Source organism: Aspergillus pseudodeflectus (genome assembly GCF_044049435.1).
Source record: "Aspergillus pseudodeflectus strain CBS 756.74 chromosome Unknown BJX68scaffold_77, whole genome shotgun sequence".
Classification (NCBI taxonomy): Eukaryota; Fungi; Ascomycota; class Eurotiomycetes; order Eurotiales; family Aspergillaceae; genus Aspergillus; species Aspergillus pseudodeflectus.
In genome coordinates, this window is record NW_027263853.1 from 37,115 (window position 1) to 54,116 (window position 17,002).

Sequence of the window (17,002 nt, forward strand, 5' to 3'; positions counted from 1 at the left end):
ATATCCACCAGAGCCCTTCGAGGCGTGCCGGAGCCTTCGCTATGACTCCTTGTCAGAAACACGCCCCATCTATGGAAACGATGAGAGGCGATCAAAGCACCAACGCTTTAGGTGCATTCCGCGTGCTGAAGAGAGGCCGTACGGCGTATCTATGTCATGCGTTTTCGAATTTGTTGCACGCTGCGACTGCGAAGAAGCGGTTGCTATGATTTGTAGAAACGGCCCTAAGTCTGGCGAGTCTGGGCGCCGGCGCCGTTGCAAAGAATGGAATGATTGGAGATTGAATTGACACGCAGTGGGAACCGCCTCCGCCTTTTTGTCCTCGCCTCCTCTGACATCATCCCTCGCGCTGTTTCTGTTTGCAGCGTGTCGACTTTTGTGGTAAGTAGAACCTTTTCACGATTCTCCAATTGGCTTGGCCACGCGGATCATCTCTAGTGGATTCGATACTCGAGAGTTGAGAGACACACACGCAACGACTGCTGTGCCTTGCAGAGTTTCAAGGCCTTCGCGTCCGCCGTCTGGTTCGTTTTGGTGTACGTCAGAACCCTAACCCGATGTGGGCAAGTGTCCTGCTCCAGACATGATCATCTCAGACAGGCTACGATCTCGATTCTCATACTCCTGCTAGTATCAAAATACGGTCTACATCCAAGCGCACATTGGAATAGTTTCATTTTCCTTACATTATCAAGTGACGGGGTTCGAGTAAGGTGGGCAGCACATCTGAAAAGATGAGATCCTTGCCGAGCCCAATGCAAATTAAACGATAAAATGGGGAAAGTGGGAGAAATAGCCTATCGAGGCAAGCATTCAAAAACCGCCCACACTGATCAGTAAGAAGATGTCAACGGCGAATAAAAATTAGAGACACATAGACTAGAAACCCGAATGATATACCGCAACGCCCCCAATAAAACCACGGTCCTGCGCAGTGCTCATGCGGAACGAAGAAAGATGATTTCGTGAAAAGGAGTATATTGAGAAAATCTCCAAGAGGACAATGACCGAGCGGAAAACTGCCGCTATCAGTCTGCTTTGTCTTCCTTCAAGTCTTTCGAATACGCCTTTTGAATATGCCTGGATGCTCTTCCATCAAGCTCGAGCATAAACAGAATATCTCGGACCTGTATTCCAGCCCCATTTTCCTTGTCCTCCCGCCATGCTCCCAGTTGCTTACTCGGCACAGTAGCAGGCTCTCCGGGTCGTGGTGTTTTGTCTGTACTGACAGCCGCTGGCGTAGGGGGATTATTGATGCGCGTTGGTGTGGAGAAACCACTTCCGGCTGCTGGGCCACGGTTGAGCCAGGAGTATGTCTTCTTTTTTCCAAACATTCCTCCCGACATCATAGTTTGGGTTGCCATTCGTGCTGTTTCCACCGATTGCTGATGTTGCTGCGCTTCGTTCGCTTTTGCATCCATGAGTTTCTTGGCTTCTTTCTTGGATATCCCTTTCTTATCAATGCTGGGAGCTCTTTCGCCGATCGGCGTCGAAGCGCCGGAACCAGGTATATCCGCTGAATCAGGTCTAACTACTGATCCGCCTTCGCCTAGAATGGCTTCTGCGCTGCGTTTCGCCCGCTTTGCTGCTCTAGCCTCCTCGTATGAGGCATCCTTATCTACCAGGAGACGGCATTTATCTGAAAGAGATCTGGTCGTTGACTGAACGTCGGCATGAGATCCTGAGATATTGTCAGTCTACTCTTTCGTATTTTGCTGAAAAGAGGAGCAGGGGAGTTACTTTTGAGGGAAGGTGTTTGAGGTCCATCCCGGTGACCATTCACGTTGTTACCACCTGTCGACGCGAGATCCTTCCAATCAATCGGCACCAATCCATGTGAGTGAGCCCGCCTGCTTTGTGCGAGAGTAGAAGAATAATCGATCACTGTCCGGAGCCTCTCCTCACATGATATGGATAATAAGTTCAGTATATCCACGAGAGGTGCCCCTTCTTGATTGAGGATCGTCTGGCCGGTACGGACAACGGACGAACCATCAGGCCCAGTAACTTCTATAGGCTGTGGACGGCCTGGGACTGGATGAAAGAGGCCTTCCGTAGGTATCCGTACTCCTAGATCAAAGCCGCGTTTCTGCAGTCTCTGTTCCAATACCTTGGTCAACAGGAACGGTTCCTGTAGATGGTATTGTGCACGCCTGGCCGCCTCCGTGTCTTCGCGGGTCGGCTCATTGGGATCTCGAAAAGGGGCGGGGGGTTGTGTGGAGGGCTCGGTGTAAAAGGACTCTTGTGTGCCTGAGGGCTTGTATTGTGAGGGCTCACTAAAACTCTGTGTCGCGGAGACTGTTCCGGTAGTTGAAGCCTGGGAGGCAAAAGAGGTATTGAGAGGAGGGAGTTGCTGTTGCTGTTGTTGCTGCTGCTGCTGTGGAGGAAGCGGCTGTTGAGGACGGGTTGGCTGTTGTGCTTGAACGCCCGGGCCAGAATAACTACTTGTGAGAAAGGCTTCCTCTTCCCTCACATCGATACCGGATGACGCCAACACATCTGTGAGTTCGGCTGCATCTGTGGCTTTTTCAACTGGCCGAGACGGGGGACCCATTGTGCCAGGAGGTGGTGGGGGTACCGGCGTCTGTGTTATCCCATTTGTATTTGTTCCGTTCACTGGGAGAGGTTGGCTTTGTGGGAGTTGTAAGGTTCCGAAGCTCGGTGAGGCATAAGGTGACTGTGAGGATTGAGGGAGAGGGGAGAGCCGTTGTCGCTTGTTCGGCGGTGGAACACTTCCATTGATGGGAGACGGAGCGGGCGAGGGAGAAGAGCCTGGAGGTGAAAAGGATTGGGAGAACTGCTGAGGTTGCGTTTGCGCCATGTTGCTGGCTTTGGCCTCCGGCCCTGGGTGAAGTTTATACGTAGTAACGCGATGGTATTTCCTCAGTTACCAAGATATGCTTTTGCGCGTGAGTTGAAGGAGTGATGCGGACTGCTGGAAACCGCCGCCGCCGCCACCTGTGACCATCTCAAGACATCGGATCCAACATTTAATCGCGATAAGCCGCCAGCAGAGACATAAAAGGAAATGGGAAGCCGTGGGTGCGGTGGAAAAATTGGCGTGAATCGGGATACTGCGCGTACGGAAAGGGAGCTCTGCCTTGACGAGGTTTTGCTCCCGCGACGAAAGTCCGCTGGCGGTAAGTCACGTGATGGCTATGTGAGATCAATCTGCCCAATCTGCCTGCCTTCTCCTGGAACGAAACCTTCGTCAACCATCTTGCCCCTACGCGGCGAACTCTCTACTTTAATATTTTTTTTGTTTGATTTGAGCGAGAGCTTCAGTGGTTTGCTATAAGCTTGGTTTGAGCGCATGCCATGGCTTACCAAGTGAACGCTAATTGAAACCCTTCGATTAACTGTGTTTTGCGCGGTTCTTGTTTGATTGTTCTCCGAAGACTACTCAAGCTTCTAGCGGACAAACACATCTCAACATGGCTACAAAGCGAAAGGCTTCGGCGCTGAATGCCCTTGGCGAGGATGAACCGGTCGACCCGTCGGATGAGCTCGCCTTTTACTGTTTAGGTGGTGGTAACGAAGTCGGCCGGTCATGTCATATCATTCAGTACAAAGGGAAAACAGTCATGGTGCGTTTGCGTCTTTTAATTCTTTGATGGGGCCAGATTCTGACTCGAAATTAATAGCTTGATGCTGGTATGCACCCTGCGAAAGAAGGCTTCTCTGCGCTCCCTTTCTTCGACGAGTTCGACCTGAGCACGGTAGATATTCTTCTGATCAGCCAGTACGTCGGACACCTAGTTTCCTTGCTGCTCTTCTTCCTTCTCGCCGAGATGCTGTCATGCCCAATACTACATCGTTGCTTCGTGGGCGATGGCTTCATTGAACCATTGGATCTCAGTAGTGGAATGACTTCCGGCAAACAATTCTCCCAGTTCATCCCCGTCATGTATACAAGAAGCGCAATACAATTCAATTCATCTTGTGTCCCGTGTGCCGAATTACCTGTATTGCGTATTATCCTTAGTCATGAATTTCGTCCACCTTTTGTCATATCGATAGTTGGCTGATGGAATACATTCGTTGCTTTGCAGCTTCCACGTCGACCATTCATCCGCGCTCCCCTATGTCCTCAGCAAAACCAACTTCAAAGGCCGTGTATTCATGACGCATGCAACAAAGGCTATCTACAAATGGTTAATCCAAGACAATGTGCGAGTGAACAATACAGCGTCGTCGTCGGACCAGCGGACCACACTATATACAGAGCAGGATCACTTGTCTACACTTCCGATGATCGAGACGATTGACTTCAATACCACACACACAATCAACAGCATTCGCATTACACCCTTCCCCGCTGGCCACGTGCTTGGAGCTGCAATGTTCCTGGTGTCAATCGCGGGCTTGAATATTCTTTTCACAGGCGACTATTCCCGCGAGGAGGATCGCCACCTTATTCCGGCTGAGGTTCCCCGAGGAGTGAAAATCGACGTTCTCATAACCGAATCCACTTTTGGAATTTCTTCTAACCCTCCTCGACTGGAGCGCGAAGCGGCTCTCATGAAGTCAATCACTGGCATCTTGAACCGCGGAGGCCGAGTATTGATGCCTGTATTTGCCCTCGGCCGCGCGCAGGAGCTCCTCCTTATTCTGGACGAATATTGGGAGACACATCCTGAATTGCAAAAAATCCCCATCTACTACATCGGAAACACAGCGCGAAGATGCATGGTGGTATATCAGACATATATCGGAGCAATGAACGACAACATCAAACGGCTCTTCCGCCAACGAATGGCAGAGGCAGAAGCCAGCGGCGACAAGAGTATCAGTGCGGGACCGTGGGACTTTAGGTTCGTCCGGAGTCTACGTAGTCTCGAACGGTTTGATGATGTGGGAGGATGCGTCATTCTGGCGTCGCCGGGTATGCTACAAACTGGTACAAGTAGAGAGCTATTGGAACGATGGGCTCCCAACGAGCGCAACGGCGTTGTAATGACAGGTTACAGCGTGGAAGGCACAATGGCTAAACAGCTTCTCAATGAACCTGATCAAATCCCAGCTGTCATGTCGAGAGCAGCCACCGGAATGGGCAGGACCCGCATGGGTGGTAATGATGAAGAGCAGAAAATCATGATTCCCAGACGATGCACTGTCGATGAAATCTCCTTTGCAGCTCACGTTGATGGAGTCGAAAACCGGAATTTTATCGAAGAGGTTTCGGCTCCTGTTGTGGTACGTATTAATCCCCTATTGTCTTCGCTCAACCTACGACTAATACTTCACAGATTCTGGTCCACGGTGAGAAACATCAGATGATGCGTCTCAAATCTAAACTGCTCAGTCTCAATGCAGACAAAACCGTCAAAGTCAAGGTCTACACCCCCGCCAACTGCGAGGAAGTCCGGATCCCTTTCAGAAAAGACAAAATTGCCAAGGTCGTGGGTAAACTAGCGCAAATGACAATCCCTACGGAGCAAGAGGAAGGGCCGCTCATGGCCGGAGTTCTGGTTCAAAACGGCTTCGATCTGTCATTAATGGCACCAGATGATCTCCGCGAATACGCTGGTCTTGCGACCACGACCATTACCTGCAGACAGCACATCACCCTAAGCTCTGCAAGTATGGATTTGATAAAATGGGCTCTAGAGGGTACATTTGGTGCCATTGAAGAGATCGGCAACGACACAAAGGAAGAGGACCGAGAAGCCGAGATCAACGGATCAAAACAGCATGTGAAGGTGGAAGCTGCAGATGAGGAGATTCCTATGGAAAAGCCGCAGACATACCTTGTCCTGGGCTGCGTCATAGTCCGATATCACCCTCGTACACGCGAGGTAGAGCTGCAGTGGGAAGGAAACATGATGAATGACGGAGTGGCCGATGCCGTCATGGCCGTTCTCCTCACCGTGGAAAGCAGCCCGGCGTCCGTGAAACGTATGTTATTCTTGTATTATGCATCGTCGCGCCTGCTAATGTTAAACTCACAGAATCTGCTAAGCACAATCACAAGCACCACCATCACCACGATGACGGGCTAGACCTGATCAACCCACACGCCGCTCAGGATGCCGAAGAACGATTCGCCCGCCTCCTAATGATGCTAGAAGCGCAATTCGGCTCTGACATTGCGCCTATCGAGCGGCCACGACTTCCTTCAACGGAGGACCGCCAGACAGCAACGAACGGCACCGCCAAGTCTGACTCCAAGGCCGCCTCCTCCGAAACCAAGGATCTCCGTGATGATGCGACGATTGCAAAACTTGAAGCGGCTGAACTCGCCCGTCTTCAAGCCATTGGTATCCCCGTCCCTGGCATCGAGATCAAAGTAGATAAGCATGTTGCGAGGGTATGGCTGGAGGATCTGGAGGTCGAATGTGTCAATGCAGTCTTAAGGGACCGAGTAAGGGTAGTGATTGAGCGCGCTGTTGAGACTGTTGCGAGTATGTGGTCTCTGAATTCTTCGACTACTGCTACAAACGGGGATGTAGTCTCCAAGGGGCTGGAAGCCGAAGCTAAAGCTTAGTTCTGGAATATGTATAATAAGAGCGAATCTAGTCCAATAATCTCCGACATAGTCCGTAGAACATAATTCATTAACCTTACCTGAATCCTCATCCTACTCGAGCAAACACTTCATTAACGACTTTCCTCGTCGTCTCGACAATAATGTCAATCTCCTCCTTGGTAACATTATACGGGGGTGCCAGAATGACATGATCACCCCTAATTCCGTCAGCAGTCCCTGATGAAGCATACAGCGATATCGCATGTTCAGGCTTGAGCCCGGTCTCCTGGATAAGAAGCGCCACTGTAGTCTCAGTGCTGAATGGCTCTTTGGTCGTTTTATCCTTGACAAACTCGATCTAGATTGATTCCAGTCAGTAAGCATCTTCCTATAGTCATACGAAGCTTGAAATGGAAACAACTCACACCCCAAAACAATCCCTTGCCCCTTATGTCTCCAACGTATGGATGGTCTCCCAGGGTCTCCCTCAGTTTCTTTTCCAAATACCCACCCATACTCCGGACATTCTCCAACAGACTCTCCTCTTTGATGACCTTTTGCACCGCCAACGCGGCGGCACACGAGACCGGATGACCCTGATACGTTTGTCCATGTCGGAATGAACCGGTACCTTTGTCGATAGCTTGCACGATCTTATCCGAGATCAGAAGCCCCGACACAGGAGCATATCCACCCCCAAGGGCCTTCCCAATTGTCTGCAAATCCGGCACAATACCTTCTTGCTCCCAGGCGTGAAGGCTACCGCAGCGACCCATGCCGCTCATAACCTCGTCGAGGATAAACAGGGCTCCGTATTTCTCGCAGACTGATTTCATCGCAGGGAAGTATCCGGGGACCGCGGGGACGCAACCTAAAGCCTATTTTCGAGGAAGTCATGGTTAGCAAAAGAAATCAAAGAACGAGAGGGAGAAGGGACTATACGGCTCCGACAACAGGTTCCGCAATGAACGCGCACACCGTATCCGGTCCAACATGTTGAAACTCAGCGTCAAGCTCGTCGGCAAGACGCGTGACATAATCTGCGTCGGATTCGCCGTCTTTCTTGCCCCGGTAAGCGTAGCATGGCGAGACGTGTGATGTGTTTGTTGAGAGAAGAGGCTCAAATGGCTCTCGTCGGATGACATGACCGCCTGCCCCTAGAGCACCCAGTGTGATACCGTGGTAGGAGGGCTTGCGGGCGATGAATCGCGTTCGTTGCGGTTGGGGTGTTGGCAATTCGAGGAAATATTGTCGGGAGAGCTTCAATGCGGCTTCGACCGCTTCGGAGCCTGAAATATCATGATTAGCACGCAAGTTTCAACACTTCAAAGTGGACGAAAGGAGGGTCATACCAGAGCTAACAACATACAACTTGGAAAATTTCCCGCCCGTCGAATCAACAAGAAATCGAGCAAGCTCTTCAGACACGTCTGTTCCAAAGAATGCAGTGTGACAGTACGAAATTTTCTGCAACTGATCGGTGATGGCCTGATTGACCTTCTCGTTGCCATGACCTAGACAGGAAACCGCAGCACCCCCCGTTGAATCCAAAAACTTGGTGCCGTCTTCGAGGAAAAGATAACTACCTTTTCCCCCAACTGCCTTTTTGGGGACAAAGCTGGTATGTCGATGGAGGACAGCACTTGCCATCGGGGAGTCTGTGCTTGTCGTGTTAGACAGAAAGGTGGAAGTTGGAGAAGGCGGGGTTGTCGTGGCTCTGTACGTACCTGACTTGTCTGCAACCTGGGCGCTCATCTTGCAGGTTTCCACGAAAAGATACTATCCGGCGGACAAGAACCAGTAATGCGATATAATGTGAGTTGGGCGCTCGTTTGAATGAAAGCGAGCCCCTTTTATAATAATCCTACCAGTGGGCAACATCCGCCGACTCGCAGAGTCACATTGCATGTCGCAAGTGGAGAAACTCTCTTTCGGTATGCCGATACAAAGAAACCGAGAATGTGGTTGGTCGAATGCGCCGGGGAGCCGATTGTTGCTGTTGGGGTCCCCGCATCGGCCAACCTGTTATCGTCGAATGAAGATTGCTCGAGTTCATGCGGGGGGCTTCAATCACTCGCATAAGATACGAAACAACTCACAATGGCGTTGTAAATGTGCTTGCTAGCTCATAGCGGGTGGTAAGCATAGCAGTTAGCTGCCCTCATAGAATGGCTGGGTTACTTGTATAGCAAGAGACTAAGGAAGCATTACTTGGTTATTTTTAAGCATTTGCTACGGAGCAGTTTTTGATATCCTTTATGATATTGTGTGGAGAGAAATTCCGCGATTTTTTCTACCAGGTACAAATGATCAATGGGAAGAAGAGCGTATCGCAGGGAGCGGTCGGCGAATCCTCGCAATATAGGCATTATTGATTAGACTATCGGCGCTCAAAGAAAGACTTGAGCGTCGTGGAGGGCGGGCGTTGAGGATACGACGGCGCGGGATCACGCATAATAAATTCCCGACCGACAGTTCGACATCATGGCCGGTGGCCGTCAAGGCGGATCTGAGAGCTTCTCCATTATTCATCAAGCTGTGCTCTAGACCCTTTCTCCACAATGAATTCGGAGCCAAAGAGGAACTCAATTCTCAATGGAGATTACAAATAAGCATTGTGAACCGGTGCCTCAGAGCGCCCGATCCCCGATAATGGCTTACAAATGACCTCGTATTTCGAGTGTGTCGAGATTGTACAAGGGCGCCAATACGATGCTCAACACGAAGGTTCGGTGGTCGGCAGGCGACTTCCCCGATCAGCGTCATGTATGGGGGAAATTGGCGGACGTGGCTAAGGTATAAAGTGAAGGTCAGATGAACCGTGGTATTTCCCGTCCATCTTCAACACATCCTATTCTGATCAAGCCGTCCAGCACAAGCCACGTCACAATGAGCCTTAGAAAGGTGTTGGTCTTCGGCCCAACTGGGGGAGTTGGCTCGATCGTTGCTCGCACAGCTCATTCTCTTGGAGCCAAAGTCTTTCTCGCAATGCGCGATACCTCAAAGTCCATCCCCGGTCTAAGTCCTACCGAAGAACAAAAGTCCAACCTTTATGAAAGAGTCCAAGCCGACCTCAGCCAGCCAGACTCCATCCGCGCTACGGTATCCAAGACAGGCGCAACACACGCCTTCATTTATGCCACTCTCGGGGCATCTCCGGACCATATGCGGTCCACCGCCGAGGCACTCAAGGCAGGGGGTGTCAAGCGTGTGGTCCTTCTGAGCAGCTTCGCTGTACAAGGCGATATTCGGACAGTTCAGCCAAGCAACTATATCGGTTACGAGCACGCTCAGGTTGAGATATCGCTAGAGGATGTTTTTGGGCCGCAGGGATACGTGGCGGTACGGCCATCCTTCTTCGCGAGCAATTCCCTTTGGTGGCAGAGGCAGATTATAGAAGACAAGGAGGTGAAATGGGCCTTTCCAGACCTCAAGTTCGACTACATCACCCCGGAAGACATCGGCGCAGTCTGTGGGACGATTCTCGCTGGGACAATTGAGGGTGAGCATGAAAGCCCCATTTTCCTACTCGGAGCAGAGGAGGATTTGACCGTGGCCGGTGCTATCGAGGCGATTGCAAATGCAATTAAACAGCCGGTGAAAGTGACAAAAGTCAGCCCGGACGAGCATCTGCAGACTTTGATTTCCAAAAGCGGTCTGCCAGAGCCAATGGCCAAGGTCCTGACATCGAACTTTGCGGGATTGAATGAAAGGCAGGCAAATGTCAATGAGCCACTTGACCCGGAACTCAAGGCAAACGTTGAAAGGATTCTTAAGAGACCAACGATGAGATTCGCTGAATGGGCGGAGCGCAACAAGGACAAGTTCGAGGCTTGAGCTTTAGGCATTTGTTTCGCGTCTTCCTATGTGGTGTGTATGTAAGCTCAGGTTGTCTTTTTATTTCTTCGCTTTTAAGTATCCTACCAGGAGTTGATCAACGAGTACTTTCTCATTCGCGTGTTCTACCTCTTGCATTGAAGGATCCCAAGCTTCTTCAGAGGAAAACCCCACACAAGACCCGTTCAGTTAGGCTTTTTCTTCTTCTCAGACCATCCACAAATGATCCATATTTCGTTTCATCAGCCTCGTTGATGTGTTCCACACCTACGGCCCCTCAGTCCGTGGGAGGATGTTGCTCTTCGCTTTCAAGGTTTCCCCTGAATAAACGGGGAGCGCTTCGGCATGGAAGGGGGTTCGTGCCCTGAGAGGTCGGACCCCAGGCAATTGGTTGCGTCAGTCAGCGTCGTGAATGCTCATCTTGATGGGAGAAAGCGATACGAAAGTACGCTGAACCTTGGGAATGTCTTGGTGAGTCTGGGCAGATGAAGACGTTGTAGTTCCAAGAAAGAAAACGAGGGGAGGCTTGTTGTGTTTAAGCCTAATACGGAATGCCACCATTCCTTATTTGCTTTCTCGGCCGGGAAATTGCGCTGTTTGATAGGGCCCGTGAACAAGCTATTCTGCTCTAGACTTGAACAAGAAAAGCACGGGAGAAGTGGCTCGATCTCGTCATCGCGGAGCCCATATTGCTCATCAACAAAAGTCACACAGCCAACCGAGGGATTCGTTTTGATATGACATAGTCAACAACCATTGGCTTTGACGCCTGAAAGATGTTTCGCTGCCATGTGGGATCGGCTGTCCTAACGAGCGTCGTGATCCAGACCCCCACGACAAGAACCTCTGGGATTCGCAGCCGTCATCGCGCAAACGGTAGCTGCGATGATGTGCTTCCTGCCATGCGCGCTGCCTCGAGCGCCGTTGACAGCTTTAAATAAGCCAGCCGGAAACTGTGCGCCAGGATAGGATGTCGCAAAATTCTCCTCCTGCACGAGTCTTCGTTGTCTCCTTCTGGAATATCACGCTTATCGCAAGTTGAGATCACTGTGCCTTTAGCGAACCATGGCGGACCAGAAAGAAGTCCAGGGGTCGGATCTCGATGCTTCTCGCGAGAAGTATGACAGCTCCCCGGCGGAAAGCACTGTTGCAGACGAATTTGCCGATATCAACGAGAAAGCCCTACTTCGGAGGCTCGATTATAAGCTGCTGCCACCGCTAACGATATTATACCTTTTGTCATTCCTCGATCGGAGTAACGGTACAAGTCTATGAGCTCTCGACTTGGCGATTTCCATGCTAATATATACGATTGTTAGTCGGCAATGCGCGTCTGGAAGGCCTGACTGATGATGTTGGCATGAGTACGAACCACCTTCATTGTCGCATGTTATACGTTGATACTGACGCCGTGGATCTGTATAGCCGGAAATCAATACCTTACTGGGTTGACCTTGTACTTCATTGGTTACGTTGTGTTCGAGGTCCCTTGCAATATTATATTGAAGAAGACCACGCCCCGAATGTGGCTTCCGACGCTTACTCTGATTTGGGGTATTGTTGCCACACTTCTTGGTGTCGTCCAAAACTATGCCGGATACCTTACCTCGCGAACAGGTAAGTCCAAGCTTACTCAGATTATATAGACACTGCTAACGTAGCTCCGATGCTCCTCCATCTTCTCGGGTCTCTGATCCTTGAAGCTGGAAGCATCTGTCCCATTGCAGCCCTTGGTATTGCGGAAAGTGGTCTCTTTCCTGGAGTCGTCTTCTATTTGTCTATGTGGTATAAGCGAAATGAACAGCATTACCGTGTTGCATTGTTTTTCAGTGCTGCTTCGCTTGCTGGTGCTTTCGGTGGCATTCTTGCTTGGGTATGTTTTCAAACGGTATACTCACTACACAGTTCCTGACTGCCTGCTAGGGTATCGCACATATGCGAGGGGTTGGCGGCTACGCCGGCTGGCGATGGATCTTTATCTTGGTAGGATTTGGATATAAATTCCGCATCCTAAACTGCGTACTGACTGAATACAGGAAGGTCTGCTGACTGTGGTAATGGCTCTTGTTGCTTATTTCTGGGTTTACAATTATCCAGCAACCGCAGAATTCTTGTCAGACAAGGAGCGAAGGTTCATCACCTTTCGCCTAAAGCATGATAATGATGCGACGCGTGAAGAGAAATTTACTTGGTCGGCTGTGCTCGACGCTGTCAGAGACCCCAAGGTCTGGTTGTATGGGCTTGGATTCCATACAATGTCCCTCCCCTTATATACGCTCTCTCTATTCCTGGTAAGTTCCTTGCTGATTGCATTGATTAGTCTTCTAACCCGAAAAATAGCCAACCATCATCAAGGAACTCGGCTACAGTGCAGCCAAGGCCCAGTTGCTCACTGTACCTCCCTACGCACTCGGATTCGTTACGACGATTACTGTTGCGATTCTTTCCGAGCGTACTAGGCGACGAGCACCTTTCATTATGGGCTCTTCGGCATTTGCCATTATTGGTTATATTATTCTCCTTGCAGGCCGTAAACCCGGCGTTTCGTATACGGGAACCTTTTTCTGCTGTGCTGGCATCTATCCTGCTGTTGCGATCGTCCTCTCGTGGCCCGCCAACAATGTTTCGGGCCAAACGAAGCGAGCCATCGCTAATGCGATGCAGATTTCCATTGGCAACCTTGGTGCTGTCCTTGGGACACAATTGTATCGGACGGAAACCAGCCCCCGCTACTTTCTCGGCCACGGGTTCGCATTGGGTTATCTTGCGGCTAATATCGTGGTTGTGTTCATTCTGTGGCAAGTCCTCAACCGAGAAAACGCTAAAAAGGCTGAGACTAGGGAGCGTGAAGGTCTTCAAGCACTGATGGGTGATATTGGCGATGCAGAGGGCGACTTCCAAGGAGACAAGGATCCGCGCTGGATCTTTCAGACCTGATCGGTTTTTGTTGATTAGGGTATAAAGAAGATGACTGTTTATTTAGTGTCTTGCTTGTATGGTTGATGAGAGTTAAAAGGGTTTAGTGAAGATGTTGAACACAGCTCTAATTATCCAGACTGGACCTATGAATAGTAACTAGCGGTTGGCTGATTTTTCAAGACTCTTTTCTACGTTCTTTCGGATATTATCTTTGTCGGTTTCTGGTCAAGGCAGCAAAGGGCGTTATCAAAGGCCCTCAGGTAACCATTCCGAAAAGGGAAAGGCTGGGCTCGGGTGTCTCCTCGTTTTAATGAGAGTGAAGTAAACTCGCAATTTGCTTTCTACCTCCGCAAGTCCACAGCCACAACTCCTTCTCATCAGATCTCAAATCTTCCTCCCAAAGTCTATCTACGATGGGTTCTGCATTTCCCTCTTCAGAGGTCCCCATGTCAGGGCAGGCCGGCTCCCACTATATTCCCACACATCAGTACACGCAGAGGCTTGCAACAGTCAACTACCCTGACGTTCAATACAATGGCTATGGCTTCAACGCTTCAGAACGTCCCAGTTTTGGCACTCATCGCTTTCCCGAAGGTGAATTCGTCAGTCCCGGCTTTTTCCAGCACCTCGATCCGAAGATTTTCACTCTTCCACAAGCGGAGGTCGACTGGACATACAGTTTGCGCCGGGAGGCGCAACGGATCCTTCCGTTTCTGTATCTCGGACCGTGGAGCTGTCTCTCGAACAAGCAGTGGCTCAGAGATGAAGGTTTCACTCTTCTGTTTGGTGTTCGAGACGAGCGGCTGGCAAAATTACGACTTGTCTCAGGACACAAAGCCGCCGCAGATCTGGGTATCGAGTCGGACTCTTTCGATGTCTCCAGTAGTCAGGACGTCATCGCTAGATTGCCGCAAGCTATACGACGCATCAACGATCATATCTATCCTTCAATAGATTCGGTGTCCGGACAGCCCATTCCCAAAAAGGTTCTCGTATTCTGCGAAACCGGAAACGGGCTGTCTGCCTCGGTCGTGGTGGCGTATCTGATGGTTATGCTCAACATGGAGTTGGGCCACGCTCTCAACTTCCTTCACTCGCAGCGGTTCTGTATCGACATGGAGGATGGGTTGAGGCCTCTGTTGAGCGCTTTTGAAGGAATTTTGGTGGCCAAGAGTGATGTTGAGAATGCGAGAAAGTCTGTCTTTGCGCACTCGAGTTTAGCTGCTCCGACGATGACACTATCAAAGAAACGAAGCTTTGCCGACCAAGTGGAAAACGAACCCCCAGAGTATGAGAGTATGGAGGCGGAATTCTCTGCAGATAGGAAGCCTTTGGCACCATTCCAGGATCGCTAGGCATTGCGTTTACCGTGTTTTTCATGGCCTTTCCCTTCTTTGTATCTTAGTTCTCGTCTACCATAATCAGCCAGGCAACTGCAGGTTCAGGCGTCTAGGCATTTGAGCTTAATGAATATCCGCATAATGAGGGCATTTCGCGAGGCTTGGGTTTTCAAAACAGGTAGCTCCATTCAATTACCAACAATTTGCGCAAGTAAAAGATTGACCAACACTGGACCTTCCACAACACCTTTCCCCAAACATTGATTTGCTTTTCCAAATCCTACCTACAGCCATCTCTACTCTTGAAGGGCGCCTCGCTGTTGCCCATACACTCCTTATGCCCCTGTCAATGGCAGTATAGGCACACAGTCATTACAGACACCAAACGCCCTATCTTTGTATCCTCTCCAGCACTCTCATTCTCTTCTGTTTCTCTCCAAGTATCCTTATCATGACTCTTTGACTTATTCCTGATCCAGCAAGCAAAAAGGCGAGACCCAATCGAGCATTATGAGGCTTCGTGAAACCGTCCGTCTCCCTGAACGCCTTCACCAAGACCATGTCTGCCTCCCGCTCTCTCAAAAGCCATTGCGAAAGCCGAAGAATGACCCAAAGCCACGCTTCTCTGAATTTAACCCGAATCTTCCCCCTGCTGCATTTCCGACGCTCAATAGCCCACGGGCCGAAGACAACGAGAGAAACCAGACCAACGATGACCGGACAACTGCGAGAAAGAGCTTAGAAGCCATATGCCAATTGACAAATCCTGGAGACCAGAAGGATGCTGCCGCGAGGGACGAGCTCGAGGATATGCCTATGAATGTACTGGAGAACCATATGGCGAGCAATGGAGAGATGAACCCGATCTATGTGAGCAATATGGCCAAGATGGCGGCTGTGGGTCAGGAATTGTCTGCTGCGGATGGCATGGAAGATAGTGATGCGGATGAGGCTATGGCTGGGTCATCTGAGGTAAGTCAAGATCCGCGTCTTGAGACGTCTGTCTAAGGTATCCTGTTACTAAGGCCTCCAGTCTTCCACGGCAGACAGCCGAAGCCCAACCTGGGCCGACCTCTCTCGCCGAATGCAAACGGAAATCTTCAGCAATTTGCTCGAGCGTCACACCTGGTCCAAGGTCAACCATATGCTCGGTCTAACAGAAGAAGAGTGCGAGACCAATGAGGACCTCCTTTGCCGCCGTTCCCAACAGATCAGATTCGAAGACGCCGAGTTGAGCGCAATGAGAGCTAAGCAGCTCAAGGACTTACTGAAGCTGGATAACAGTGCCCAGAGCCGAGACTACCCGTACCTACTCCTGTTCCGCAAGGCATCTCGTCAGACGTTCTCCATTGTGAGGCGAGCCATGGAGACGGGCTTTGACTTTCTTTGTTGCGAGGGGACCGAACTCACTGCTGCAAGAAAGTTTCTACGTGCCCGTGGGATAGACGCCAAGTTTGCCGGTGATTGGGGAAATGATATTGTCCTTGTTCAAGCTGATGAGGAAGAAGGATCGGTCCATGAGGCGATTGAGCTCAGCTCTAGCCCTATCTTACTCTCCGAGGACGCAGAGCTATCTACTGCGCAAGACAAGCCAACTATTACGCTGCCCAATGTGCAAGGGGCCTTGCTACGCTGGTTCGGAAGCTCAGCTGAAGGAGCGAAAGTGACTTATGCCCGGTCTAACGGTGATCCCAATTCCACCAAGCAATTTCTAACTCTCTGTTTCAAGAACCCGGTCGGATATGATAACATCCATGGCCGAAAACGAAAGAGGGAAGACCAAGGACAGCCTCAACGGGACGAAACTCTCTCCGCTCCAGCAACGAGCTTCTACCTCAGACCCCCTCCTCTGCATCACTACGTCTCTGCGAGTGTTGGCGAAAGGCTCGCGCGGCTGCACGGGGCCACCCACAGAGCGAATTCAGCTTCGTGCTTCCCTCTAACAGAAAACAACACCAACCGTCTGAACCCAGAGCCGGGATCCTCTCCCCAAGAGCCATCGTCTTTCTTCCTAGAGGTGATCAGCGAGATAATAACAGCGAGAAATGGAAATACTACATACACGCCGGAACACCGAGCAAGACTCCCGGAAAGTAGCACCGCCAACTACGGTTCTGAATTCATGGGCCTGGTCAAAACTCCAGTCTTCATCGGTCTATCGCCGTCGCCAGCGCCCTCGAGAGCTGACTCGGATGAATTATTCGAGTTCTCGAATCTCGGCTCGCCAGAGACGGATGCTACGAGTCCAGAGACTTCAACAACTGCAAGTGTTTCCATGAGTCTGGCAGAATGTGAGACCTTCCCATCCAGGTCTGGGTCATCTGGCGTGTATGATGGTAGTTGGCTGGATGAAGGAGACAATGTGATCCCTGGGGACGAGATGGTACTTCTTTCAACTGAGCTTAAATCAGCATGTTAGTTAGCATTCTTACCCTAG

The 17,002-nt window shown here is 50.6% G+C and overlaps 7 protein-coding genes across 7 annotated transcripts; 5 read left to right on the top strand and 2 right to left on the bottom strand.

Annotated features, from left to right (window-relative positions):
* Positions 1 to 661: 661 nt before the first annotated feature.
* Positions 662 to 3,072, bottom strand: BJX68DRAFT_248118 (uncharacterized protein). Its single transcript, XM_071041866.1, has 2 exons — positions 1,741 to 3,072; positions 662 to 1,681 (listed from the first exon to the last, which is right to left on the bottom strand). Exons 1-2 carry the CDS (start codon positions 2,819 to 2,821, stop codon positions 1,029 to 1,031), a joined length of 1,734 nt encoding a protein of 577 aa, XP_070893372.1. The 5' UTR covers positions 2,822 to 3,072; the 3' UTR covers positions 662 to 1,028.
* Positions 3,073 to 3,434: 362 nt separating this feature from the next.
* On the top strand, positions 3,435 to 6,487 carry ysh1 (cleavage polyadenylation factor subunit YSH1; the record flags this gene model as incomplete). The annotated part of the gene is made up of 5 exons (XM_071047163.1): positions 3,435 to 3,587; positions 3,645 to 3,907; positions 4,053 to 5,196; positions 5,250 to 5,898; positions 5,952 to 6,487. The coding sequence occupies 5 exons, from the start codon at positions 3,435 to 3,437 to the stop codon at positions 6,485 to 6,487; spliced, it is 2,745 nt and encodes a 914-aa protein (XP_070893373.1).
* Positions 6,488 to 6,531: 44 nt separating this feature from the next.
* BJX68DRAFT_200985 (aminotransferase, class III) lies at positions 6,532 to 8,353 on the bottom strand. Its single transcript, XM_071037560.1, has 5 exons — positions 8,197 to 8,353; positions 7,822 to 8,127; positions 7,412 to 7,758; positions 6,895 to 7,347; positions 6,532 to 6,827 (listed from the first exon to the last, which is right to left on the bottom strand). The coding sequence occupies exons 1-5, from the start codon at positions 8,222 to 8,224 to the stop codon at positions 6,576 to 6,578; spliced, it is 1,386 nt and encodes a 461-aa protein (XP_070893374.1). The 5' UTR covers positions 8,225 to 8,353; the 3' UTR covers positions 6,532 to 6,575.
* A 461-nt stretch (positions 8,354 to 8,814) lies between these two features.
* Positions 8,815 to 10,880, top strand: BJX68DRAFT_248124 (NmrA-like family protein). The gene is made up of 2 exons (XM_071041867.1): positions 8,815 to 10,332; positions 10,394 to 10,880. Exon 1 carries the CDS (start codon positions 9,284 to 9,286, stop codon positions 10,304 to 10,306), a length of 1,023 nt encoding a protein of 340 aa, XP_070893375.1. The 5' UTR covers positions 8,815 to 9,283; the 3' UTR covers positions 10,307 to 10,332; positions 10,394 to 10,880.
* Positions 10,881 to 10,910: 30 nt separating this feature from the next.
* On the top strand, positions 10,911 to 13,425 carry BJX68DRAFT_248126 (allantoate permease family MFS transporter). The gene is made up of 7 exons (XM_071041868.1): positions 10,911 to 11,567; positions 11,626 to 11,670; positions 11,732 to 11,923; positions 12,034 to 12,179; positions 12,230 to 12,289; positions 12,343 to 12,597; positions 12,647 to 13,425. Exons 1-7 carry the CDS (start codon positions 11,372 to 11,374, stop codon positions 13,241 to 13,243), a joined length of 1,491 nt encoding a protein of 496 aa, XP_070893376.1. The 5' UTR covers positions 10,911 to 11,371; the 3' UTR covers positions 13,244 to 13,425.
* Positions 13,426 to 13,577: 152 nt separating this feature from the next.
* On the top strand, positions 13,578 to 14,713 carry BJX68DRAFT_248128 (dual specificity protein phosphatase family protein). The gene has a single exon (XM_071041869.1). It carries the CDS (start codon positions 13,639 to 13,641, stop codon positions 14,578 to 14,580), a length of 942 nt encoding a protein of 313 aa, XP_070893377.1. The 5' UTR covers positions 13,578 to 13,638; the 3' UTR covers positions 14,581 to 14,713.
* Positions 14,714 to 15,075: 362 nt separating this feature from the next.
* On the top strand, positions 15,076 to 16,984 carry BJX68DRAFT_272266 (uncharacterized protein; the record flags this gene model as incomplete). The annotated part of the gene is made up of 2 exons (XM_071047164.1): positions 15,076 to 15,537; positions 15,599 to 16,984. 2 exons carry the CDS (start codon positions 15,076 to 15,078, stop codon positions 16,982 to 16,984), a joined length of 1,848 nt encoding a protein of 615 aa, XP_070893378.1.
* Positions 16,985 to 17,002: the final 18 nt, after the last annotated feature.